This window comes from Elephas maximus, chromosome 5 (assembly GCF_024166365.1).
Source record: "Elephas maximus indicus isolate mEleMax1 chromosome 5, mEleMax1 primary haplotype, whole genome shotgun sequence".
Lineage (NCBI taxonomy): Eukaryota > Metazoa > Chordata > Mammalia > Proboscidea > Elephantidae > Elephas > Elephas maximus.
Genome location: NC_064823.1, coordinates 137,607,175 through 137,633,512, shown reverse-complemented (window position 1 = coordinate 137,633,512; position 26,338 = coordinate 137,607,175). Strand labels below are relative to the sequence as shown.

Sequence of the window (26,338 nt, the reverse complement as noted above, 5' to 3'; positions counted from 1 at the left end):
AGGAGACACCAAAGGTACAGATACCGTGTCTGTACCTCTTTGTTCATCTCTTCTTTGTGACCTGGAGAAATTGGGGAGGGGGGTGCTTGTTGGAGAACAGGAGAAGGGAAGCCACCACTTCTGGTCCCCCTGATCCAATGCAGCATTAGTGAGGGTCTTCACTGTGCCCTGGAGTAACTGTGTAATCTCAGGGAAGTCACACTACTTCTCTGTACCTCAGTTTTCTTTATAAAACCAGAGGAATTGACTGGATAATCTTAGAGGTACCTTGAAGTTTTGAAAAAACAGGCTTCTATTATGAATTTGAAGCCCTTGTGGTACAGTGGTTAAGTGCTCAGCTGCCAACCAAAAGGTTGGCAGTTCAAATCCACCAGCTGCTTCGTGGAAACACTATGGGACAGTTCTACTCTGTCCTGTAGGGTTGCTATGAGTCAGAATCAACTTGACAGCAAGAGGTTTGATTTTTTTTTTTTATGAACTTAGGCTGGCTGGGGCTGGGGATGGATGGAAAAGATGAGAAGATTCACTCAGATTCACTCCTGGAAGATGAATCTTCTTCTGAATTGGGACTGCATTGCAGAGACCTAGAAGAAGAATTAGGGAGTCAGGAGGCTCACTGGCATCCCTCAAACCAATTGATGCCAGGTCCATGATCAGAGAAGGCTAGAGAAGAGCTTTCTGAGGGAGTTCAAACCCTCTGGTTGAAGAATGGGAGAAGGTAGTGTGAAGAACAAGATGAATGGTAGGGAGCTAGGTCAGAGATGGAGATGGGAGGGCATGTGAGGGACAGCCAGCAGGCTTGGTCTCTTGTGGCAGCTGGGCAGCTGGGAAAAAGCATGGAAGGAAGATTCATGGGGCTGGAAACTGGGCTTTCAAACCTCATGGCCAGGTGACCTTAGATGAAGACTTCTGTTGACCCAGCTACTACTGAACCAACTGTCATGTGGTTGTGGATTTGTTTATCAGGAAAGGTGGCTGGACAGTTCTTCAGTGACAACGCTATCCTGTCCAACCCTGTGGCAGGGCTGGTGATCGGGGTGCTGGTGACCGTCTTGGTGCAGAGCTCCAGCACCTCCTCATCCATCATCGTCAGCATGGTGGCCTCCTCACGTGAGTCTGGGGACCCATGAGCCCATGTTTCTAAGAGCTGTGCACCATGTTTCTAAAAGCTGCGAACCCATGTTTCAGACATTTACCTGTCCACTGGAAAGGGTGGAAAGGCTCTTAATGTATATCTAGACCTTGTTACCATTATTTTCCTATTTTCTCCCACTATGATGAGCTCTACCCTCAGTCCCAGACAGCCTTCTAATTGGGCTTTGATGATTGAGCCTGACCCCAATACTTGAGGACTTAGCTCTGAATTCTGTAGAACTGCATGTTTAGTCCAGTAGTCACTAGCCATGCATGGCTATTTATTTTTGAATTTTAATTAAATATAAAATATTCCCCAGGTACACTAGCTACATTTCAAATGCTTAATAGCCACATAGAACCTTTCCATCATCACAGAAATTTCTATTGGACGCCATTGGTCAATACTAAGAATAAAGACATCTAATCACATCACACATTGGCTCTGGGACAACAGAACTTGAGGAGATGGCATTCCAAACTGGTGTTTGCTCCAACTAAGTTGAGATAGGTTCTTTTAAGGCAGACCAGTTTGCACTGGTTAATTTTCAGCCACTTTGAATTATTTAGCGTTTTTAAACTCTCCCCAGCCAGGCCTTCTCAGACTGGAGTCACATCTTGGTGATCCCTCTTCTTGTGGCGTAAAGTAATGGATTGCTCCCATGGGGAAGAGTCCCAAACTCCTGCTTGTTAATTTCCTACTCTTTTCTGAAAATCTTTGGCCAGGTCACTAATGAAGAGCTATTTCCTCAATAAAAAAACCCGTTGCCATCTAGTCAATTCAGACTCATACCGACCTTATAGGAGAGAGTAGGACTGCCCCATAGAGTTTCCAAGGAGCGCCAACCTTTTGGTTAGCAGCTATAGCTCTTAATCACTGTACCACCAGGGTTTCCATTTCCTCAATAACCTAAGCAAAACCAGCATATTGTCCAAAACTTACCAGTGAACTAACTAGTGGGTCCAAACTTTTGCTTCAGGGTAGCATTTGCCTATGAAATATAAACATAGCAAGGTGCCTGGTACATAGAAGTATAAAACCAAAACACATTGCCATCGAGTCAATTCTAACTCATAGCAACCCTATAGGACAGAGTAGAGTTGCCCCGGAGGGTTTCCAGGGAGTGGCTGGTGGATTCCAACTGCCAACTTTTTGGTTAGCAGCCTTAGCTCTTAAGCACTGCACCACCAGGGCTCCACATAGGAATATAATCACCCCAAACTTCTCCTTCTGTTTCCTAGTCTTTTCTGAAAATCTTTAGCCAGATCTCTAATGAAAAGCTACTTCCCCAGTAATGGAAGCAAAACCAGCACTTTGGCCAAAATTAACTAGTGCATTAATTCACTAGTGAATTGACTAGTGGGCCAAATGAGAAAAAAGGCGTTACTTCTTCAAAATACTTTACTTCCCATATGTCAGAAAATTTTGATAGAAGACTGATTTTGTTCTTAAACATTGGCTGTTTCCTGGTCTCTTTAATCTAGCCTTGTACCTTTAATAGGGAGGAGAGAGAATTTTAGAAAGGCATTTTTAAACTGGGGTCCAAAGAAAGGTTCAGGGGATCTGTGAATTCTCCAAAATTGTGTGTCAGATTTTTTCTTTTGGTGACGCATGTGCGTATTTCTGTGGTGAGCCGCCCTAACTTTTCAGTTCATCAGACTCACAGCAAGGTGCATAACCTCAAATAAGTTAAGAACGGCCACTTTCAGGGATTACCAGCTTAAACGAACCCAGTCTCGCCTTGGGCCCACGGCTATCTAGAACACAGCCAGGCTGCTTTCCTGAACTTTTGTTGTTCTTAGGCCTGACTCATCGTGACCTTATGCACAACAGGATCGGACTGTTGCAATCCATAAGGTTTCACTTGGAAGTAGATTGCCAGACCTTTCTTTCTGGTCAGCCTTAGTTTGGAAGTTTTGCTGAAGCCTGTGGAGCATCACAGGAGCCCTCCATTGACAGATGGGTGGTGGCTGTGTATGAGGTGTATCGGCCGGGACCCAAACTCAGGTCATCCACATGGAAGGTGAGAACTCTACCACTGAGCCACCACTGCCTTCCTTCCTGAACTTGCTCATCTTCTTTTTCACCCACCAGTGTTGACGGTGCGGGCTGCCATCCCCATCATCATGGGGGCCAACATTGGAACTTCCATCACCAACACCATTGTGGCGTTCATGCAGGCAGGCGACCGGAATGAGTTCCGAAGGTAGGAAGCTCCGAATCAGCCTTTGCCACTATCAGGCCTATTGTTCCATATTAGCCAATGAAAACATGTATTCCCTTTGCTGGGATTCCTAGAAGTAGCCATGGTGGGGTGTAGTTGGGAGTTGAGATCACATACAGTTAATTACACTCCCTTGGCTCAGCTTCTTTATCTGAATAATAAAAAAAAAAAAAGCAAGGCTAATAATAGTATCTGTCACAACAGTATTGCCCTGAGGATTAAACCTGATCATGTATGGATGTGCTTAGCAAGGTGCTTGACGCATAGCCAGGGCTCAGTAGAGAGAAGCTCTAGCTCTAACCCTGCCTGCTTTGTGGTGTAATTAAATGCAGCCCAGTTAGGGTGGGACTTATGGTCCTGCTTAGTCATAAATAATTATAACCTCCTCTAGCTTCCATTTTTGGCCAGCTCAACCCTTGCCACTTTTTCTTTGCTCTTCACTTACATACCAGTACAAGGCAAAATACAGCTTTTGTGGCTTCATAAGATGTAAAAATGGGAGTGGTTTGAATACAGGCAAAGGGAGCTTATTTCTTCCAAAAAGGTTAATGTGGAAATTAAGCACATTTTTTTGGCCTCTTTGATGATAATGGGCTTTTATCAAAGTTCATTAAAATACATATAAAGAACAATGAGCAAGGCAGACTGAGGATATTTGCAGCTTGCCTAGGTGATGCTGTCACTGTGTGGGCCAGGCAGACGGCATTAAAGCGGGTGGGTTGGGGAAACTACAAATGTCATCCTTTGTGTAGATTGGTCCAAGACAGTGGATGTCCTCAGAGATGTCCTCATTTCCCCAGAGCCTTGGGAACCTCCTCGGTCCCTGCTGAAGTGTGAGGCAGGGTCGGCATTTCTCTGCCCATTTTTAAAAATAATTTATTTGTTATCGTTGTTGAAAACATACACGGCAGGACATCCACGTCAACAATTTCTATGCTCATTTTGTGAATGTGGAAACTGAGGTTCAAAGAGGCTATGTGACTTCACTGCAGGGCATAGCTCAGACTCACTCCAGGTCTTCTTACTCCAGATCTTGGATTCCTTCCACCGTTTCACCAATTTTTTACTCAGGGTAACATTTACTTACGAATTACGAAATGTGAAAACATGATACCTACCAAGATTACTGATATATAGGAACATGCTTGACTTAGCTAGGTCCTGTTTGGAGATATTTAAATAGATTGTTTTCAATAACATCTTTGGTGATGTGCTTTTTCTTTCTTTCCTGGACTATTTCCTTAGATAAATTCTTAGAATCATACTATCTCAAACATCTCTATGGTTCTTAAAATATTTTACCAAATTACCGTAAAATATTTGTATCCCTTTACACACACCAGCAGTGTGTGAATGCCCCTCCCTTAAATCACCCTCTCCAGCAACAAAAAGTTATTTAAAAAAAAAAATCTTTGCTAACGTGATAGGTGAAAATTTGCCCTTGTAATTTCTTTGATGACTAGTGAAGCTCAGCATTTATTCCCCCTTCATATTTTTTTTTCCCATGGTTATTAGCTGTTGCCTCTACTGTTCATGTCAATTGTCAAGTTTGTACTTACTGTTTGGGAAGTTTTTTTTTGATATGCAGATGTTTTTTAAAGGAAATTTTTCATTGAAGAAAAAATCTAGATCAGAGTCTCTTAACCTGGGCATGAATGGGGTAGAATTCAGGGGGATCTGTGATCCTGCTCAGATAGACACAGAGAGTGGTACACATGAGTCTTGTATCCTGTGAAGGCTGTTCGTGGAGACTGTTCATGTGTTTCATGAGATTCTCCAAAAGAGCCATGACCTTCAATTCTTTCTTTAAAGCTAAGAATTCTCTTGTGTAGAGGATTTCTGTGGTTACCATTGTACAGGTTCCCACATTTCCAAAGGAAGGTTGTCTACATTCAATGTGTGTGATTCACAAATGGTCTTGATGTAATTCTTTGAAACAGCTGTAAGAGAACATGTCTCCTCTAAGCATAGAAGGCTCCCAGCCGAGTGCTCTCCGATCTGATAGGAAAAGCTCTGCCTAGGAGTGGAGACAAGGGTCCTGGGCCCAGAGCCCATGCAATGGTCTTCATGTCCCCTGGGCTTGCCAGCCCTCGGTTTCCTCATCTGTTGAATGGGGATATTAGTACCACCCATTTTGGGATCACCGTAAGACTGAAAATGAGATTTTACACATGTATATAGATATGGGACCCCTAGCAGATGGTAGCAGGTGCTACAAATAATGACCTCCCTAGATCGTGTCCACTTGCTTACTGACTAATCTGGCTTGGTGGTATTCTCCTCGTGTAGGGCTTTTGCGGGGGCCACTGTCCACGACTTCTTCAACTGGCTGTCCGTGTTCGTGCTCTTGCCCCTGGAGGCTGCCTCCCATTACCTGGAGATCCTGACCAACCTTGTGGTGGACAGCTTCCAGTTCCAGAATGGCGAAGATGCCCCAGAACTTCTGAAAGTCATCACAGATCCCTTCACAAAGCTCATTATCCAGGTAAGCCGGCTTCCTTCAGAGAGGAGAAGACTCTAACTGCCCCCACCCCAACCAGCCGGACGGACATGGTAAAGAGTGGGTGAGTCTGTAAACACAGCTCTTGACTACCTCTGGAACAAGCCAAGGAAGGTGGGGCTTTAGGAACACCTGAGAGAGTAATTGGCCTTTCCTGTTTCCTTGACTTCAACACCTGTGTCATCTTTATTTTGAGGGAGGGGATATATTCCTTAAGAGACTCAAGGACTTCCCATTGGATATCTGGGGATACTCTGGTGCTGCGATATTCGCACTTCTATTCTCAGTACCAGTGGGCTTACTTTCACTGACTCAGAGAGAATGGTAGGGGCGGGGGCAGGGAAGCAAATAGTTGCCCTTGGGACAATTCCAACTCATGGCAACTTCATGTGTGTCAGACTAGCATTGTGCTCCATAGGATTCTCAATGGCTGATTTTTCAAAAGTAGATTGCTAGACCTGTCTTTGAGGCACGTCTGGGTGGACTCAAACCTCCAGATGAGTCCATTAATTTTCGTTGACCATGGTATATGTGGTGTACCACCCACTTTTTCCAGCTCTCAGTTTCTTTGACAGTATACTTTTACCACTGTATTTCCTGCCCTCCAGTGGGGACTTGGGAGCCCCGGGGGTGCAGTGGTTAAGTGTTCGGCTGCTAACCAAAAGGTTGGCAGTTCGAATCCACTAGCTGTTCCTTGGAAACCCTATGGGGCAGTTCTATTCTGTCCTATAGGGTCACTATGTGTCAGAATCAACTCAACGGCAACGGGTTCTTTCATTTGTTTGTTTTAAATGGGGACTTGTATAATGGCAAAAGGTGAAAGAAATGTTAGTTGAAGCAAAAGAGCTGGAGTCTAAGGTAGTGCAACCAGGAAGTGTGATTGGGTGAAAATTTTATCTCTTTTGGCTTTCGTACCTCTAGATAGGCCTTATAAGCATACTTATGGTTTTCTGTGGTGCAGTGGTCAAACGCTTGACTGCTAACTGAAGGGCTGGTGGTTTGAACCTACCAGCTGCTCTGCAGCATAAAGATGTGGCAGACTGCTTCAGTAAAGATTACAACCTTGGGGCAGCTGACGGGGCAGCTCCACTCTGTCCTACAGGGTCGCTATGAGTCAGAATCGACTCCACAGCAGTGGGTTTGGTTTGATTTGGTGTGACAGTTAGGGAGCCCCAGTAGCTTTTGTTTTGTTTTTGTGTGTCATATTTGAAAACACATAAGTTCCCCTGTAACCTAATGGGAGGCGCTACAACAAACATTGGCAACCAAGGTCTGGTGGTACAGAAAGGCAATCAGATTGGGGAACCTTAAAAAGTTCTGTGGTAACCAGGTAGTACCAGTAATACTTCTCAAAATCCATATTACCAACCAAAAATTTAAACACACTCCATGACTCAGCATGCTTCCATTAGTGAAAACACATGGTATCAAAAATAAATAAATAAATAAAGGAGAAAATAATTAGACCTTGAAAGGGTTAATAGTTTGCACCACCTATGGAAACTCTGATGGCATAGTGGTTACGTGCTATAGCTGCTAACCAAAATGTTGGCAGTTTGAATCCACCACACCAGGTGCTCCTTGGAAACTCTGTGGGAGCAGTTCTATTCTGTCCTATAGGGTTGCTATGAGTTGGAATTGACTTGACGGCAACAGGTTTTTATGGACTCCAGAGAAAATAAGCAACCCACTTACTCCACTACTAGCCAAAGAGAAAGTTTACTGCCTGCCTTTGCTGCCAGTGACCATCTCACCCCTCTTGTCACTAGTCATTGTTAGCTGCAGTTGAGTTGGCCCCAGACTCATGACATCCCCATGCACAATGGGATCAGACCATTGTGATCCACAGAGTTTTTATTGGCTGATTTTCAAAATAGATTACTAGGCCTTTCTTCCTAGTCTGTCATAGCCTAGAGGCTGTGCTGAAACCTGTTGAGCATCATAAAAAAACACGCAAACCTCCAATGACAGCAGGGGGTGGCTTCGCATGAGGTGCGTTGGCCGGGAATCAAATTCTGGTCTCCCACATGGAAGGCAAGAATTCTACACTGAACTACCAATGCCTCTCACTAGGATCTTTCCATGTTGCTGAAGCGAAAGTAGGCTTTGTGGATGTTGCTTTTGGGAGAAGACACCAGCTTGGGCCTTGCTCTGTCCCTTACTCATCCAGCTCCCTATCCTGCTCCCTAGAAATCAGTTCCTTCAATCCTACAATCATCCATTGATTTATCAAGCACCTGCAAACTTCCACCCTGGGAGTGCAGCCCTGAAGGGACTCACAGTTTTGTTAACTCCTCAGAAACTTTCTAACAGCAACCTCCTGCGTTTCCTGCACAAAGCAGTTCTGAGACAGCGCTGATTCTTTTTTCTGTTGCCTTCCTTAGCTGGATAACAAAGTTATCAACCAAATTGCGATGAAGGATGAAACAGCCCAAAACAAGAGTCTGGTCAAGATTTGGTGCCAGACTTTTACTAATGTGGTAAGTTCCTAAGAATAGCATCTGAACTTTAAGCATTCATTCAAGGAAGGCAACTAAAAGGCAAGGGGGAAGAAAAAAAAAATTAGCTCCTGAAAATCGAAATTGACCAGCGAGATTCCACAGTGAGGAATTATCTGATGGGTTAGGACAGACAGATGGGACAGACAGGTGCCCTTTTGCCCCATCCCACAGCTCGGATACATATTCCTGCCTTACCTCTGGCTGCACCTCTGATCCCACTTATGGAGAGACCCATGGAAACAGTGCATCCTCATGACCTTCAGGTGCTAGCAGATGGTGGCATCTCTCTCACTTGCCTCTCTGGAAGGTTCCACGAGAAACCTACGTGTTCCTTCTCTGAAGGCCCACAGCATCCTTGTCAGGGAAACTTGCGTAGCCTGCTTTGCAGCAGGGTTATAGCTTATCCTTGTTTATAGGGCAGATATGTGTGTTTTTGAGAGGTGCTAAGGCTGGAGGATGAAAAGAAATACAGGAAGTAGGTATGAAGTTTGCTTTTGTCTGTCCCCACTTGTTCCAAGAGCTTTTCTAATAAAGATGGAACAGCAACAGCAGCAGGCAGAGACCAACAAGCTTCAATGAGACGTTTTATAAAGGTTCAAAAGTCACACTTTATACTGATGACAACTGGTACTTTAAAAAAATTAAAATAACAAGTCCTTAAAATAAAACAAAAGATAGGATTAAGCCATTGTGGACGCCAACATGTATAATATCTCCCTTCTGGTCCCCGCATTGCCTGCCACTCCCCACCAAAAAGAATGTTGGGGACCACACAATTTCTTATGTTTGCTGTCCAGACTGAGAAGAATGTCACCGTCTCCTTGCCCAAGAACTGCACCTCCCTTTCCCCGTGTTTCACGGATGATGTCCAATCCTGGACCATGGAGAATGTGACCTACACTGAGAACATCGCCAAATGTGAGTGGAACTCAGTAGGGCATCGGCCCCTGGGATGGGCTGTCTAGGAGGCTGACAGGTGTTTCTTGTCTGTGTGGCACCCCAGTAAATGAAGGAAAGAAGGGCAGTAAGGCTTAGGGACTGAGGTAAGTTAGGTTCCACAGTTAAGAACAAAACTGAGACTTGAAGCCCGGTGCTTCTGCCAGCTCCAAAGTTCATGCTGTCTGTACCATACAACCTCTGAAGAACTTTGGGCAAACAGTCTGTTCCATCCTGATTATGTACACATTTGTAGATCCTGCTTCTCTAATTAAGATATACCTATTGCTATTGAGTTGATTCTGACTCACAGTGATCCTATAGGACAGAGTAGAACCGTCCCATAGGGTTTCCAAGGAGCAGCTAGTGGATTTGAACTGCTGACCTTTTGGTTAGCAGCTGTAGCTCTCAACCACTGCACCAGCATGGCTCCAATACATAGTGCCCAGAATTAAACATAATTCTTCGGGCGTGATTTACCAGAGAATCAAGTGAGCTTATCGCCTCCCATATTCTCAGTACTATATATCTATTGATATAATCATGTTTTGCTGGAATTACCATGGGGACACAGAGACTTTGAAAAACAGGGGATTTTACAATTAGCAATATACCCTGTTCTGACTTTCTCATTCAACCCCACCTTGCTCCTCAAATGCTTTGTTGAAAGTATTCTCCATATCATAAGTAAACAACTGCATGAGATGTAGAGGTAGGACTGAGCTGGAATGTGAAGTTGTCCCTGATTAGCTTTGTGACTTTAAGGACCTCACTTTGTCTTCCAATCTCATGAGAAAACATCTCTATAAATTGTGAAGCACCATATCAAAGAAATACACACTGGTTTTGAATCCCAGCTTCACCACCTTCTGGAAGTGTAACCTTGAGTTTAAGCTCTCCGAGCCTATGTTTCCTTATCTGCAAAATGGCAATAATTAAAGTGCTGCCTTGTTGGGTTTTGTGAAGCATAGATTATGTGAGTGCTTGGCACATAGTACATGCTCAATAAATAATAGATGCTGTTTTTTTTTTTATTAAAGTTATAAGTTGTATTAACTGGTCTTCCTTGTAGGCATATGGATATTATCCTATCACTGAGAGCATTGTAATTCAGGATAGACCTTGAAATGTTCTTTTTGACAAAGAATGCAGTGTTGTTCCTCTTCAATTTGTCATTCCTGGCATAGTAGACCATATGATTGTCTGATTTTGAAATGGCCAGTACCAGTCCATTTCAGCTCCCTAATGCCTAGATAACAATCTTCAAGTGTTCAATTTCATTTTTGACAACTTTCAGTTTTCCTAAATTCATACTTCACACATTCCCTATTCCAATTACTAATAGATATTTGTAGCTGTTTCTTCTCATTTTGAGTTGTGCCAGGATAATACCCACACTCATACCAGGAATACCAGTTAATATGACTATTAGCCAAATAGTCACCAACCAATAATACGAAAGATGAAGAAATAGAAGATTTTTACCAACTTATGCAGTCTGAAATTCATCAAACATGCACTCAAGATACATTGATAATTACTGGTGATTGGAATGTGAAAGTTGGAAAAAAAGAAGAGCAATCAGTAGTTGGAAAATATAGTCTTGGTGATAGAAATGCTGGAGATCTCATGATAGAATTTTGTAAAACCAATGACCTATTCACTGGAAATGCCTTTCTTTAACAACATAAACAGCAACTGTACATGTGAATCTTGCTGGATGGAATACACAGGAATCAGATGGACTACATCTGTGGAAAGAGACCATGGAGAAGCTAAGTATCGTCAGTCAAAACAAGGCCAGGGGATGACCGCAGAACAGATCATCAATTGCTCAGCCAAAAACCAAACCAAACCCACTGCCGTCGAGTCGATTCGGACTCATAGCGACCCTACGGGACAGAGTAGAACTGCCCCATAGAGTTTCCAAGGAGCACCTGGCGGATTTGATCTGCTGACCTCTTGGGTAGCAGCTGTAGCACTTAACCACTACACCACCCAATTGCTGATATGCAAATTCAAATTGAAGCTTAAGAAAATGGAAATGAGTCTGCCAGAGCCAAAGTAGTATATCCCACCTGAATTTAGAGTCCATCTCAAGAATAGATTTGACACACTGAGCACTAATGACCAAAGACCAGACAAGTTGTGGAATGACATCAAGGACATCATACATGAAGAAAGCAAAAGGTCATTAAAAAGACTGGAAAGAAAGAAAAGACAAAAATGGATTTCCGACGAGACTCTGAAACTTACTCTTGAATGTAGAGTAGATAAATCCAACAGAAGATGTGATGAAGTAAAAGAGCTGAACGGAATATTCCAAAGGGCAGCTTGAGAAGACAAAGTATTATAATGAAATGTACAAAGACCTGGAATCAGAAAACCAAAAGCGAAGAACATGCTCGGCATTTGTCAAGCTAAAAGAACTGAAGAAAAAAATCCAAGCCTCAAGTTGCAATAGTGAAGGATACTGAACGATGCAAAAGCATCAAAAGAGGATGGAAGGAATATACAGAGTCACTATACCAAAAAGAAATGGTCGACATTCAATCATTTCAGGAAGTAGCATATGATCAAGAGCTGATGGTATTGAAGAAAGACGTTCAAGCTGCACTAAAGGCATTGACGAAAAACAAGAATCCGGGAATTGATAGAATATCAACTGAGACCTTTCAACATCATGGATGCAGCACTGGAAGTGCTCACTTGCCTACGCCAAGAAATTTGGAAGACAAGTATCTGGTCAACTGACTGGAAGAGATCTGTATTTGTGCCCATTCCAAAGAAAGGTCCTCCAAAAGATTGGGAAAATCATCAAACAGTGTCATTAATACTACATGCAAGTAAAATTTGCTGAAGATAATTCAAAATGATTGCAGCAGTGACAACAACGGGTTCAGGGTTTGGATTGACAGGGAACTGCCAGAAATTGAAGCCAGATTCAGAAGGGGACATGGAATAAGGGATATCATTGCTGATGTCAGATCGATCTTGGCTTGAATGCAGAGAATACCAGAAAGATGTTTACCTGTGTTTTATTGACTATGTAAAGGCATTAGACTGTGTGTATCATAACAAATTATAGATAACATTGCAAAGAATGGAAATTCTAGAACCCTTAATTGTGCTCACAAGGAATTGGAACATAGGCAAAGAGACAGTCGTTTGAACAGAACAAGGGGATATTGCGTAGTTTAAAATCAGGAAAGGTGTGTGTCAGGGCTGCATACTTCACCATGCTTATTCAATCTGTATGCTAAGGAAATAATCCAAGAAGCTGGACTATATGAATAAGACCATAACATCAAGATTTAGGAAGACTCATTAATGACCTGCGTTATGCAGATGACACAACCTTGCTTGACGAAAGCAAAGAGGACTTGAAGTACTTACCGATGAAGATCAAAGACTACATCCTTCAGTGTGGATTACACCTTAACATAAAGAAAACAAAAATTCACACAACTAGACCAGTAAGCAACACCATGATAGAGAAAAGTTTGAAGATATCAAGGATTTCATTTTACTTGGATCCACAATCAATGCCCATGGAACCAGCAGTCAAATAATCAAAAGACACATTGCACAGACAAATCTGCTGCAAAAGACCTCTTTAAAGTGTTAAAAAGTAAAGATGTCACTTTGAGGACTAATGTGCACCTGGCCCAAGCCATGGTATTTTCAGTTGCCTCATATGCTTGTGAAAGCTGGCCAATGAAGAGGGAAAACCAAAGAAGAATTTATGCATTTGAATTACGGTGTTAATGAAAAATATTGAATACACCACGGACTAGCAGAAGAATGAATAAATCTGTGTTGGAATCAATACAGCCAGAGTGCCCCTGAGAAGCAAGGATGGCAAGGCTTCATCTCAAGTTCTTTGGACGTGTTAACAGAGGGAACCAGTTCCTGCAGAAGGACATCATGCTTGGTAAATAGAGGATCAGTGAATATGGGCCCAAACATAGCAATGATTGTGAAGATGGTGCAAGGCCCAGTAGTGTTTTGTTTTGTTGTACTATGAGTTGGAACCAACTTAACGGCACCTAACAGTAACAACAACAATAACAACAACTTTAGAGTTATTTTGAAAAGTAGCTTAGCCCACCAATAAAATAGATGCTTAAATACCTTCCTTAGGATTACTCTGTAATGAAGAGTCTTTCCTTAATCCTGTGTCTTTCGTATAGACACTTCTATGTATTCTCATAGAGATTACTATAGGGAGTTAGTATTCAGCTTCAAAGACAGTTTTGGCTGCTGGAACACTGACTTAAACAAGGTGAAAGTGTTTCTCCCTCGTATAACCCAGGTATAAGCAGTTCAGGGTTGGCATGGTAAACTTGTGGTAACCTAGGAGCCAGTTTCCTTCTTTTTTTTTTAATTTTATTTTTTGTTGCTGTAGAGAATATACACAGCAGAACATACACCAATTCAATAATTTCTGTATGGACAATTCATTGACACTGATTATATTCTTCAAGTTATGCAACCTTTCCAACTGTCCTTTTCTGAGTTATTCCTACCTCATTAACACAAATTCACTGCTCCCTAAGTTTCATATCTAATTTTTTGCGTTGCTGTTGTGAATTTGATCCTGTAATAAATAAATAAATATATTTTTTTAATTTTATAGATAGTTGTTAAAAGAGCACAATGCTCAAGGCGACATTCTTGTTAGGCTAAGCTACTATTTGGATTTAGGAAGACTCCAGGGGATATTTTTGGTTTAAAGTTTAATGGTTCTCTCAGGGCAATAGTTTTGTGGCTTTATCTAGCCTCCATGGCTCTAGAAAGTCTGGATTCTATGAGAATTTGAAATTCTGTTTTACATTTTCCCCCTTTTGATCAGGATTCTTCTATAGGAAACTCCTGATGCTCTGTATTCCTGGGGTGTTGTCCACTATACATCTTATCTCTGCTGTTGAGAAAGGGAGAAGAAAAAGAACAGGTCACATCTTCTGTCTAGGAGCACTGCCCGGATGTGCACATGTTACATCCACTGAATTTCCAATCACCAGAACATAGCCTCAAGTCTAGACTTAGCTGTAAAGGAGGCTGGGTAATGGGGTTTTTATCCTGGGCTGCCATGTGCCAAGCTAACAACTTGTGTTACTATGAGAGAGATGGATGTTGGGGAATAAATAGCAACACGTGGCCATGGGTGGCTGTGTCCTGACAAGGTTTTTCTGTGGTCTCTGCAGGTCAGCACATCTTTGTGAATTCCAACCTCCCAGATGTTGCCATTGGTGCTATCTTGCTGATAATCTCCCTGCTGGTCCTCTGCGCCTGCCTGGTCATGATTGTAAAACTCCTCAACTCCGTGCTCAAGGGGCAGGTCGCTGTTGTCATCAAGAAGACCCTCAATACTGGTAGGCATTCTGACTCCCTTATTCTGGGCCTTCCAGTGTCACTGGCCACCCACACAGGAATCTTTTTGATTGCCATCGAGCAATGGACTCTGCATGGAATTTCTCTCTTGGATCTGTGAACCTAAAGACACTAAGATGTCAATCCCCCTTGAGATTTTCCTTGGTGTCTTGGATGTAGACCTGGGGAGCAGGCACAAAGTTCATCCCATGTTGGCAAGGTCCTGAGACGGAGCCAGCTAAAATTCAGGGAACCATGAATTAGGCCTTCTTTCCTGGCTGGTTTTCTATATGCCCAGGCTTTCCTGGGTCCACTGGGGCCCTTAGGAAGAGGGTAACAAGTGTCCACCTGATCCCAACTTTACTTCTACTTTTGGGGAGAATATGCTGCCCTGGATAAACACACCCACATCTGAAGGAAGCCAATGAGATACCACTGGCCAAGTAGAACTCCTGCTGGGTGTGGTGTCCTAGCCAGTGACATCATCATCCTATGAAATCTCCATGAAATGGGGCCAAAAAAATCTGCCTTACAGGTTGTCATGAGGGTGAATTAGGTGACTTTGGGGGCTTCCTGAGTGTGGGGAGCCCAATCCTCTGCCAGCACTGTGAAAGGCTAGTTTGTCCCAAGCTGCTGCATGTTCTTGATTCTCCTTTAGGTGAAAACAAAGGTGTAGAGTGTGTAATAAGGGGAGAACAGGCTTGGAAGGAGATTTCAAGTCTAGGTGCTTTGAGTGCTTTGTGGGAGGGTATTTGGGTGGGTGCAGCATTTCTAACCTCTGACCTCCAACAAATGTGTTTTTGTCTTCCCCACATAACACCACACCCACATAGTGAAAATGCAGGATGAAAGGCAGCGGGGAATGAAGCTGTGCACTCTCAGACCATGGTGTGGGGTGGGGAGGCATCTGCATAACCTAGACCACTAGCCCAGCCCCTGGCCTGGGCTCCTCCAGAGTAGTCAGCCCACCCTCCATCCTGTGCCTTCTGTCTTCCAGATTTCCCCTTTCCCTTTGCCTGGTTGACTGGCTACCTGGCCATCCTTGTGGGGGCGGGAATGACCTTCATTGTGCAGAGCAGCTCTGTGTTCACGTCTGCCATGACCCCGCTGATTGGTGAGTTTCCCACTTTCTCTTCCCCTGGCTTCTCCCTCTGGCTGCCATTGCCATCTCCCATCATCCCCTGGAGCTGATGCTATGGTCTTTGTGTTTTTTTCCCCAGGCATTGGTGTGATAACCATTGAGAGGGCATACCCACTCACACTGGGCTCCAACATTGGCACCACCACCACTTCCATCCTGGCTGCCTTAGCCAGCCCAGGCAATACCTTGAAGAGTTCACTCCAGGTAAAGACATACTACATGGGCAAGGGTTTTGTGGGATTTGGAGGATATAATCATGTAGCTACACCCCTTGATCTTGCAAGCTGATGGTTTCTAAGAAGAATAAGGCTTTTGTCTGCTAGGTTCAAAAGGTGGAACTAAGGTGTGGAAGAGAAGCCACAGGGAGTAAAGTCCAGGAGCTCAATCTTAGAACGATCAGAGCTATTCCCCTTGGGGAGGTAGCAAGACTCCCATCATTGGCAGTGGCTTAAACAAGGGTTGAATGACCACTTGATAGAGAGACAGAAAAGAGTGTTTAGGCAGCGCAGATACCGCCTCCCAACTCCTTGCCCCCGTCTTGGGCAGAATCCACCTTGTCAGTCACCAGTCAGCCAGGGGCCTGGGCCTGGCATTAGATGAAGAATCAGAGCACCTGCCTTGGCCAAATCCAACTAGCTGACCTTGAGCAAGTTATATCACCCCTTTGAAGTCAGACTTCCAGGGATTTGAATCCTAGCCCAACATTTACTCGCTATGTGATCTTGGACAAGTGGCCTAAACTCTCTAAGCCTCAATTCCCTCATCTGAAAAATGAGAAACATAATGCCTATCACATTAGGATTATTAAAATGATTTGATAAAGTTATTATCTAAACTGCTGCCAGTGGAAATACAATGTGAGTTACAAATATGAGCCACATATGTAATTTAAATTTTTTTAGTAGTCATATTTTTAAAAAATTGGGGTGAAAATATATATAATACATTTGACAATTCCACATTTTTTACATGTACAGTTAGTGAGTAGTCACATTTTTAAAAAGTACAAAGGAATTTGGATGTTGAATTTTAATAATGTAGTTTAGTTAACCCAGTATATTATCATTTCAATATGTAATCCATATAAAAATTTGTGAGATATTTTAAATTATTTTTTGTGCTAAATCTTTGAAATCCCACGTGTGTTTTGCACTTATAGCCCATCTCAGTTAGGACTGGCCACATTTAAGTGCTTCATGTATGTGTGGCTAATATGGAACAGGGATAGTCCAAAGCCCCTAGCACGCCAGTAAAGACCAAGTGTGTGGGCTCTGAGCCAAGCTACCTGGATGGAATCCCACCTTTATGATATCCCTCCTGTGTGTTTTTGCAAAAATAGATCAACCTCACAGGTATATGTCAAATGGGGATAGTATTTGCCACCTCATGGGGTGTATTTTGAGAATTAATTGAGATAACCACATAAAGTGCCTAGAACAGTGCCTGGCACTCCAGAAACATCTATGCAGCTACTATTACAATCTTTTTTTTCCAGTACATGTTACCATCCTTTCTCTGTCTCATCTCTCCCTAGAATGAGTCTATTGAGCCACAAAATCAGCTGCTCTGTAAGCCTTTTCTCCCACCCAATCCATGAATGGACAAGCATGACTTGTCTTTCAGTAGGAATACAAGCTTGATTTGGGGTATACGAATCAAGGAAGTTCATTTTGTTCTCAAAATTTTCTCTGCTGAGCAGTTAAGAGGCAGAAGCAGCAGGGCCAAGCAATAGGCAAATTCCTGAAGTTCATTGTTAGAGGACCTTGAAGGACAGGGAGAATTTCAGTGGATTGAATGGGGGAAGCATTCCAGGCAGAGAGGACTGACCAAAAGTGTTGCAGGGTACAGGCCTGAATGGGTGGATTTTATTTTTTCTTTTAACCTTCTGTCCCTCTGTCTAAGCAGGCCAGGAAGATGACCTGGGGTGGGGGCAGGCAGTGGGGACAAGAGTATACAGAAATTTATTGTCTTGTAGGGTTGCTATGAGTTGGAATTGACTTGACGGCAACAGGTTTTTGGATGTGAAGATCATTTTTAGAAACTGGCTGATGGGGCCCATCCAAGATCCAAGAGAAATTTGATTTAGGATGTAAAACAATGCAATTCAATTCAATTTCAAAAGAGAACTTCCTTACTGGGTTCCAAAACAAAACCCAATTCTCTTGTTGCTGTTCTTACGTGCCATCAAGTCAGTTCCGACTCATAGCGAGCCTATAGGACAGAGTAGAGCTGCCCAATAGTATCTCCAAGGAGTGGCTGGTGGATTCGAACTGCTGACCTCTTGGTTAGCAGCTTTAGCTCTTAACTACTGTGCCACCAGCGCTCCCCAGTCCTCTTATTAAGTCTTTGCTGGCTTTTGAATGCCAACTACCATCTTTTGAACTTTTTATTATTCCTACTCACTATTTTATTTACCATAAAGCAAGCTACCTTTTTAATTTTGTAATCAAGGTACAAATGCTAAGACAACAGCTGGATTTTTATATATAAAAGAAAAAATATATATATGCACTCCTATATCACTGCTACCCTAAGCAATGTAAATAATATTGCCAATACCTCTAAAATCTCCCTTAAGTTTCTTCCCATTCATTACCAAACAACTTGCCTTCCCACCAAAGAGTAACTATGACTCTAACGTCTTTCATCATAGGTTAGTTTTGCCTGTTTTTGAGCTTCATATAAAACGGAAATATATAAGGTAGCCCCGACTTAACGACATATTCGAGTAATGAGGAACTACACTTAGGACATTAGTAATAAATATATACTACATACAGTGTTGCAGTGTGTAATTTGCTTATGTTATCATTCTCAGATGTAATGTTTCCCACCCCCAAAGATAAATAAAGATCAGATTAATAAAGATACTGATAATAAAAGGCAACAACTTAAAACCTAAAAAAAAAACAGAAAAGAAGTATTCTATTTATATCAGAACCAACTTAAGATGGAGTAGTCATCAGAATGGAATCCTGTCTTAAGTCAGGAACCACCTGCAGAATGAACTCTTTTGTGCCTGGCTGCCTAGGTCTGTGAGCTTCGTCCATGTGGCATGTATCAGTAGCCTACTCGTTTTTATTGCTGTGTAGTATTCCACTGTATGATGAGATGTATATCACCAAGCTACCTTTTAAAATGAAATAATTTGTGGCGACATTACTATTCAGGAACTCCTCAGAGGAGATGTTGGAGAAAAAATGAACTTTCTTGATTCTTACGCCCTGAATCAAGCTTTTGTTCCTACTTGGAGACAAGTCACATCTGTCCGATTGTGGATGGACAGTTGTATAGGTGCCCCATTAGCCGGTCTGGGCTGATGCTGACTCCCAGCTGAACCTTGTTCCCTTGCTGAGCTCTTGTTGTTGATAGGATGACCTTCTCCCCTCCCCCGACCCCGGCCATACAACAGACACACCTGTTCACCTGCCCAACCTCTCGTATTTCAGATTGCCCTGTGCCACTTCTTCTTCAATGTCTCCGGCATCTTGCTCTGGTACCCGATCCCGTTCACCCGCCTGCCTATCCGCCTAGCCAGGGGCCTGGGCAACATCTCTGCCAAGTACCGTTGGTTCGCCATCTTCTACCTGGTCTTCTTATTCCTCCTCCTCCCACTGATAGTATTTGGCCTCTCACTGGCTGGCTGGCAAGTGCTGGTGGGTGTAGGTGTGCCCATCATCTTCCTGCTGCTCCTGGTGGTGTTCATGCGGCTCCTGCAGTCCCGCTGCCCACGTGTCCTGCCCCACAAGCTCCGGAACTGGAACTTCCTGCCCCTGTGGATGCACTCACTGAAGCCCTGGGACTACCTCGTCTCCCTGCTTACCAGCTTCTGCCAGAGGCGCTGCTGCTGCTGCTGCCGTGTGTGTTGCAAGCTGTGTGGCTGTCCCAGGTGCTGCCGCTGCAGCAGATGCTGTGAGGACCTGGAGGAGGGGCAGGAGGACTCTAAAGATATCCCCATCAAGGCCCCCTATGCCTTCGATAACATGGCCATGAGCAGAGAGGCCCAGGATGAGGTCAAGTCCCAAGTTGATACCATGGATATGAAAAACACCCCCAGCAGCACAGCCTTTTAGGGGGCTGTGAAGAGATGGGAGGAGGGACCCCAAGTCCTACACGCTTATGCCACATCTTTTACTGAGAAATGGAGTTGACATCAGTCCTGACTTTCACTCCCCTTAGCCCAATACATCACCCCCAGGGTTGTTTTATCTCAGCCACTGCTCCCTTGATCCTCCTCTCCCAGGAAGGAACAGGACAACACCCAATGAGAATTTGACACTGAAACCTTGCTAGAGAGATGATCACATCTCTATACATCAAGGGATTGGTCACTAGGACCTATTTTCAGATTCCAGCCATCCTTTTCAGAACAAAAACCTCAAGGGAGGAATTTACGGAAGGTTCTCAGAGGTACATATGTAACTAAGTGTACTTAGGCATACAAACACATGCATACACATATGTTCTTCTTTATTGTGGTAAAGCTCAACCATATCTCTCTTCACTAAAGACTGGCTTCAACTAAGAGGAGGCTCAAGGACAGCTGCTCCCAGGCACCCTTGCTCTAATCAGCTCAGTTCAGGAGAAGTGGGATAGTAGTTTGTTTTTCATGAAGACTTAGAAAGGACCACAGGTGTGGGTCTTGCCCAGTTCCTAGTACTCCTCAAATACACTGTCAGCATCTCCTCACCTGGGCAGGTGAGGCTAGTCCAACCAGTTTAACTGCTGTGTCCTTGCTCTCAAATACTGATTGTTGTTCATTTTTACCTTGAGACAGTGAGGTAGCTTAGGGTCTGTGCCTAGGAAGTTTCCAGAATGGGAGCCTCTGAGCTACAGAGGTTCACCATGTGCTTTGTCTTGCCTGCTGCTGCAGTCTTCTAAGTGAGAGAGAGAGAGGCCCTGTTCCCAAGCTGGGCTCCTTTGGAGAGACTCATTATCTGCCTGAAGTACCTCAGGCTCTTCATTTGCCTAACCCAGAAGCCAGATTGACAAATTGTGGCAAAAGCCTAATGGGACAGGTAAAAATCACCCCCTCCCCCTTTTCTGTCCACCACTTGGTGTTGGATCATTTGGAATAAGATATGCAAGTGCCCCAAGTCCCTCCCTCTACTGCTGCCACCTAGAATCCCAAGAATTATCTGAGTATAGAATAGTTCTCTCTGCCTACCTCTCACTCTTTTGAGCAACTAAGTTCCTGGATCAGTTCTTAGTGGTCAGCTTCCAACCATCATCTGTCCACTCATGCATCCATATATTGGAATCTAAGCCAGAACCTCTTTCCAATTTTTCTCCTACTTCCCCATAGATGAGCTTCTATGTCCTGCCCACTCTCCATGCCCACTAAGCTCTGAACTTTTCTCCGAGGGGAGAAAACAGGACATAGCTGGGCTGCCCACAGAACCATGGTCATCGGGTAGCTGTGTGTCTGGGGGTATGCCTTCTGGAATCCCATGTCGTATTTATAGCGTTTCCTCCACTGTTCCTTGCCCTCAACAACCCACTTCTCAACACTTCTCATGAGCTGCAGTGGTGTCTGGGAAGAGGAAACAGAGCATCTGAGCTCCCCCATTCCAGCTTCACCATCTTATCAGGTTGTGATACCAAACTGAGCCTTCCCCAGACCCTCCCCCTTGTAGATAGCAATTCCCAAATGTACCATTTATACTGTTTATAGCCGCAAACCTGTACAGCATTTTTCATAACTTATATAGTATATGGCTACCATGATTTGTGTTTTATAATGCTCTTATTTGGAAATGGGGCAATGAAATGTAAAGAAAAAACACTGTCTTTGTATATTTTGTAATATCGTCTTTTCACCAAGCCTCCGTCACCACACCTGTGCCACCTGTGTAAGTGAAACCCAGGTGGGGGCTGTGGCCATCTTTGCACTCTGGTGATTTTTTAAAATTGAATTTCTATACTTGCGTTGTTTTTTGTTTTGCTTTGTTTTTTACTTGTTGTGGGAAGGGAGAGAAAAAAAAAAAAAAGATCAAACCCAAAGTGAGTGTGTTGCTTTCAGTTATTATGAAATAGGGGCCTGGATTTTTTTCCTAAAATTATGAGTCTCTTCCCTCACTTTCACTAACCACTACCTATACCATGGCCAGTGACATGATTTGTGGGAACCCTTGTTTAAAAAGCAGGAGGAAAAGTGCCTTTATAGTTATTAAAAATATAGAGTTTCCTTTCTACAGTCTCTCTCAATCTGCCAAGGCTTTTTTTTTTTTTTTTTTAATTCCTTTTTTACAGCTTTCTAAGTGAAGAAAAATCACAACTGAATTATTGTCATGAACTTGATGGTTCATCTTTATATTGTGCAATGCCAGTTTTAAATGCAACATAGGAACTTTAACTCATATGCAGAATCATTGAAATGATACAACTCATTTCATAGATTATTCCCACTAGAACAGCAGAAACACTGCACAAAATGAACTCAGCTGTTTTTGTTTCATTTCTTGATATCCACGCATTCTGCCAACACTGTCTCTCTTCATCTTACTGATGAATAAGGAAGGGCTGAAAGGAAAAGGAATGGTGGTTAGCCTATGTCTTCATTTTCACCGTGATTGGCTGATACAAGGAAGTAACCCATGTGTGAAAGGATGTGATAGGTGTCCGTTTGTCATGTAGCAGCCCTGGATGGTGCCAATGGTTTGCTGCTTCTTAGTCTAGTCTTTCCACTGACGCTAGGTCCATTTTGAGCCACATGAGATTTGTCCCACTCATCCTAATAATGAATCCAGGGCCAGTTCTGGCCTCTCTGTTTTGGGTTGATAGTAGTTTCTTGACTTGCATTTCATTTTGGAAATACTGCCAAACCAAACCCACTGCAGTTGAGTCAATTCCAACTCATTTTGACTGTATAGGACAGAGTAGAACAGCCCCATAGGGTTACCAAGGCTCTAATCTTTAGGAAAGCTGACTACCACATCTTTCTCCTTCAGAGCAGCTGGTGGGTTCGAATTGCCAACCTTTTGGTTAGCAGCTGAGTGCTTTAACACTGTGCCACCAGGGCTCCTTTATGGAAATACTTAGAGGAAGAAAAATGTAAAGAAGCAAGGTTAGTGTATCTTACACAGCTGCTATGTTCATTAAAAACCAAAACCAAACCCACTGCTGTCGAGTTGATTCTGACCCATAGCAATCCTGTAGGACAGAGTAGAACTGCCCCATAAAGTTTCTAAAGAAGATGCACATTAGTCTCTATATTTTGATGTCTAACTATATACCCTACCACTTGTCTGTCAGTTTATCATGCTGTGATGTTGGAAGCTATGCTACCAGTATTTCAAATACTAGAATGGTCACCCATGGGGACAGGTTTCAGTGGAGCTTCCAGAGTAAGACAGACTAGGAGGAAGGACTTGGTGATCTACTTCTGAAAAAAATTGGCCACTGAAAACCTTATGGATAGCAGCATAACATTGTCTGATATGGTGCTGGAAGATGAGCCACTCAGGTTGGAAGGCACTCAAAATGCGACGGGGGAAGGGCTGCCTCCTCAAATTAGAGTTGACCGTAATGACGCGGATGAAGTCAAGCTTTTGGGACCTTCATTTGCTGATGTGACATGCCTCAAAGTGGGAAGAAATAGTTGCAAACACCATTAGCAATCAGAATGTGCAACGTTCGAAGTATGAATCTAGGAAAATTGGAAATTGTAAAAAATGAAACGGAACACATAAACATCCATAACCTAGGCGTTAGTGAGCCGAAATGGACTTGTATTGGCCATTTTGAATCAGATAATCGTATGGTCTACTATACCAGGAATGACAAATTGAAAAGAATGTGGAGTCACATTCATCATCAAAAGAATATTTCAAGATCTATCCTGAAGTACAATGCTGTCAGTGATAGGATAATATCCATACATCTACAAGAAAGACCAACTAATATGACTATTATTCAGATTTACACAACAACCACTAATGCCAAAGATGAAGATATTTACCAACTTCTCCAGTCTGAAGTTGATCAAACATGAATCAAGATGCATCGATAATTACTGGTGATTGGGATGTGAAAGTTACAAAGGAGAAGGAACAGTACTTGGAAAATATGGACTTGGTGATAGAAATGATGCCAGAGATTGCGGGATAGAATTTTGCAAGATCAACAAGCTATTTGTTGGCTATACCTTTTTTCAACAACATAAACAATGACTGTGCATGTGGATGTTACCTGATGGAAAACGCAGGCATCAAATTGACTACATCTGTGAAAAGAGATGATGGAGAAGCTGGGTATCATCAGTTAGAACAAGGCCAGGGTTTTCACTGATGAACAGACGATCAATTGCTCATGTGCAAGTTCAAGTCGAAGTTGAAGACAATTAAAACAAGTTCATGAGAGCCAAAGTATGACCTTGAGTATATCCCAGCTGAATTTCAAGACCATCTCAAGAATAGATTTCACACACTGAACACTAATGACTGAAGACCAAACGAGTTGTGTGATGACATCATATATGAAGAAAGCAAAGGTCATTAAAAAGACAGGTAAGAAAGTGTACTTTGCAGCTTTTGGGTACAGTGTTCTATATAAGTCTATGAGGTAAGAAGGACTGGAAGAGATCCATCTACATGGCCATTACAAAGAAAGGAGATGACACAGAATGAAGAAATTATCAAATAATATTAATATCACTCACAAGTAAAATTTTGTTGAAGATAATTCAAAGATGATTGCAGCAATATATCCACAAGGAACTGCCAGAACTTCAAGCCAGGTTCAGAAAAGGACATGGAACGAGGAATGTCATTGCTGATATCTGATGGATTTCGGCTGAAAGCAGAGAATACCAGAAAGATGTTTGCCTGTGTTTCATTGACTATGCAAAGGCGTTCAACTGTGTGAATCACAACAATTATGGATAACATTGGGAAGAATGGGAATTCTAGAACACTTAATTGTGCTCATGAAGAGACTGTACATAAACCTAGAAGCAGTGGCTCAAACAGAGCAAGGGGATACTGTGTGGCTTAAATTAGAAAAGGTGTGCGTCAGGGTGGTATCCTTTCACCACACTTATTCAATCGGTGCCACAGTGCTTCAACTGTTAAACAAAAGGTCAGCAGTTTGAATTCACGAGCTTCTCCTTGGAAACCCTATGGGGCAGTTCTATTACGTCCTATAGGGTCACTGTGAGTCGGAATCCACTCGCAGGCAATGGATTTGGTTTTTTTGGTTTATTCATTGGTCTTCCTGTTGTTAATTTCTACTTTGATGGCATTGTAGTCAGAGAAGATACTTGTATTATTTCAATGTTTTGGATTTTGTTGAGGGTTGCTCTGTGGCCTAAGATGTAGTCTATTCTGAAGAACGTTCCATGTGCATTGGAAAAGAATGTGTACTTTGCAGCTTTTGGGTACAGTGTTCTATATAAGTCTATGAGGCCAAGTAGGCTGATCGTGCCCTTTAGCTCTTCTGTATCTTTGCTAAGTTTCTTTCTAGATGTTCTGTCCTTTACCAAGAGTGGTGTGTTGAAGTCTCCTACTATTACTGTGGAATTATCAATTTCTCTTTTCAGTGCTGTTAGAGTTTGTTTTATGTATTTTGGGGCCCTGTCATTAGGTGAGTAGATGTTTATTACCATTAAGTCTTCATGATGGACCATCCCTTTAATCATTATATAGTGCCCTTCTTCGTCTTTTATGGTGGATTTTGTTTTAAAGTCTTTTTTATCTGAGATTAGTATTGCTACTTCTGCTCTTTTTTGGGTAGTTATTTGCTTCATATATTTTTTGATTTTTAATAAATTTACATCTTAGTTTCTAAGGTGTGTCTCTTGTAGGCAGTATATTGATGGATCCCTTTTTTTTTTTTTCCAATCCATTCTGTCACTGTCTGCCTCTTTATGGTGCATTTAAGCCATTTTCATTCAGTGTAATTATTATAGGTGTGAGTTTATAGCTGTCATTCTATAGTGATTTTTTTTTTTTTTTTTGTGGTGCTGACATTTTCTTTGTTCCTCTTACTCTCCTGTGCTGAATTCCTTTGGTCTGAGGATTTCTTTTGTTTTTGTAGATTTTGTTTTTATTGAGATTTTATGTTTTTCTTCTTTATTTTGATGAGTGGGTTTGTCAACTTTCTTTGTGGTTACCTTGAAATTTACCCTTATCTTCCTAGGTTTGAACCAGTCTATCATTACTTGGTACCACCTTGCTGTCCTTTACATTAGAAAATTCTATCCCTACACCTTTCATTCTGTTTTATTGTTCTGACATTGTTGTCATTTACAGATTAACCCCTCTGGTTCCCTGTTGTAATGCTTTTGGTTTTGGATAGTCCTTGAGAGTTCGTTTCCTGGTACAATCACATGTCCTAGATTCAGGCCGTAGTCTGATGTTGGTTGTTCACCCTTTAATAATTCTTGTAAGTTTGGTTTGGTTTTTACATATTCCCTTAATTTCTGTTTATCTGAAAATGTCACAATTTCACTATCGTATTTGAATGAGGATTTTGCAGGATATATTATTCTTGGTTGGCAATTTTTTTGTTTCAAGGTTTTATATACGTC

General features: G+C 42.5%; 1 protein-coding gene across 3 annotated transcripts in view; it reads left to right on the top strand.

Annotated features, from left to right (window-relative positions):
* The window catches only part of LOC126077257 (sodium-dependent phosphate transport protein 2B-like), a 37,531-nt gene extending 15,590 nt beyond the window's left edge, over positions 1-21,941 (top strand). For 2 of the 3 annotated variants that reach the window (XM_049886412.1, XM_049886413.1), the window contains 9 exons: positions 967-1,110; positions 3,230-3,341; positions 5,649-5,844; positions 8,244-8,339; positions 9,158-9,278; positions 14,504-14,671; positions 15,667-15,783; positions 15,890-16,014; positions 19,260-21,940. In XM_049886412.1, the coding sequence (XP_049742369.1) occupies positions 967-1,110; positions 3,230-3,341; positions 5,649-5,844; positions 8,244-8,339; positions 9,158-9,278; positions 14,504-14,671; positions 15,667-15,783; positions 15,890-16,014; positions 19,260-19,883 (1,703 nt within the window). In that variant the 3' untranslated portion in view covers positions 19,884-21,940. Of the gene's footprint in view, positions 1-966; positions 1,111-3,229; positions 3,342-5,648; positions 5,845-8,243; positions 8,340-9,157; positions 9,279-14,503; positions 14,672-15,666; positions 15,784-15,889; positions 16,015-19,259 lie in introns of all 3 variants that reach the window. The other variant, XM_049886414.1, reaches the window with a different exon arrangement.
* Positions 21,942-26,338: the final 4,397 nt, after the last annotated feature.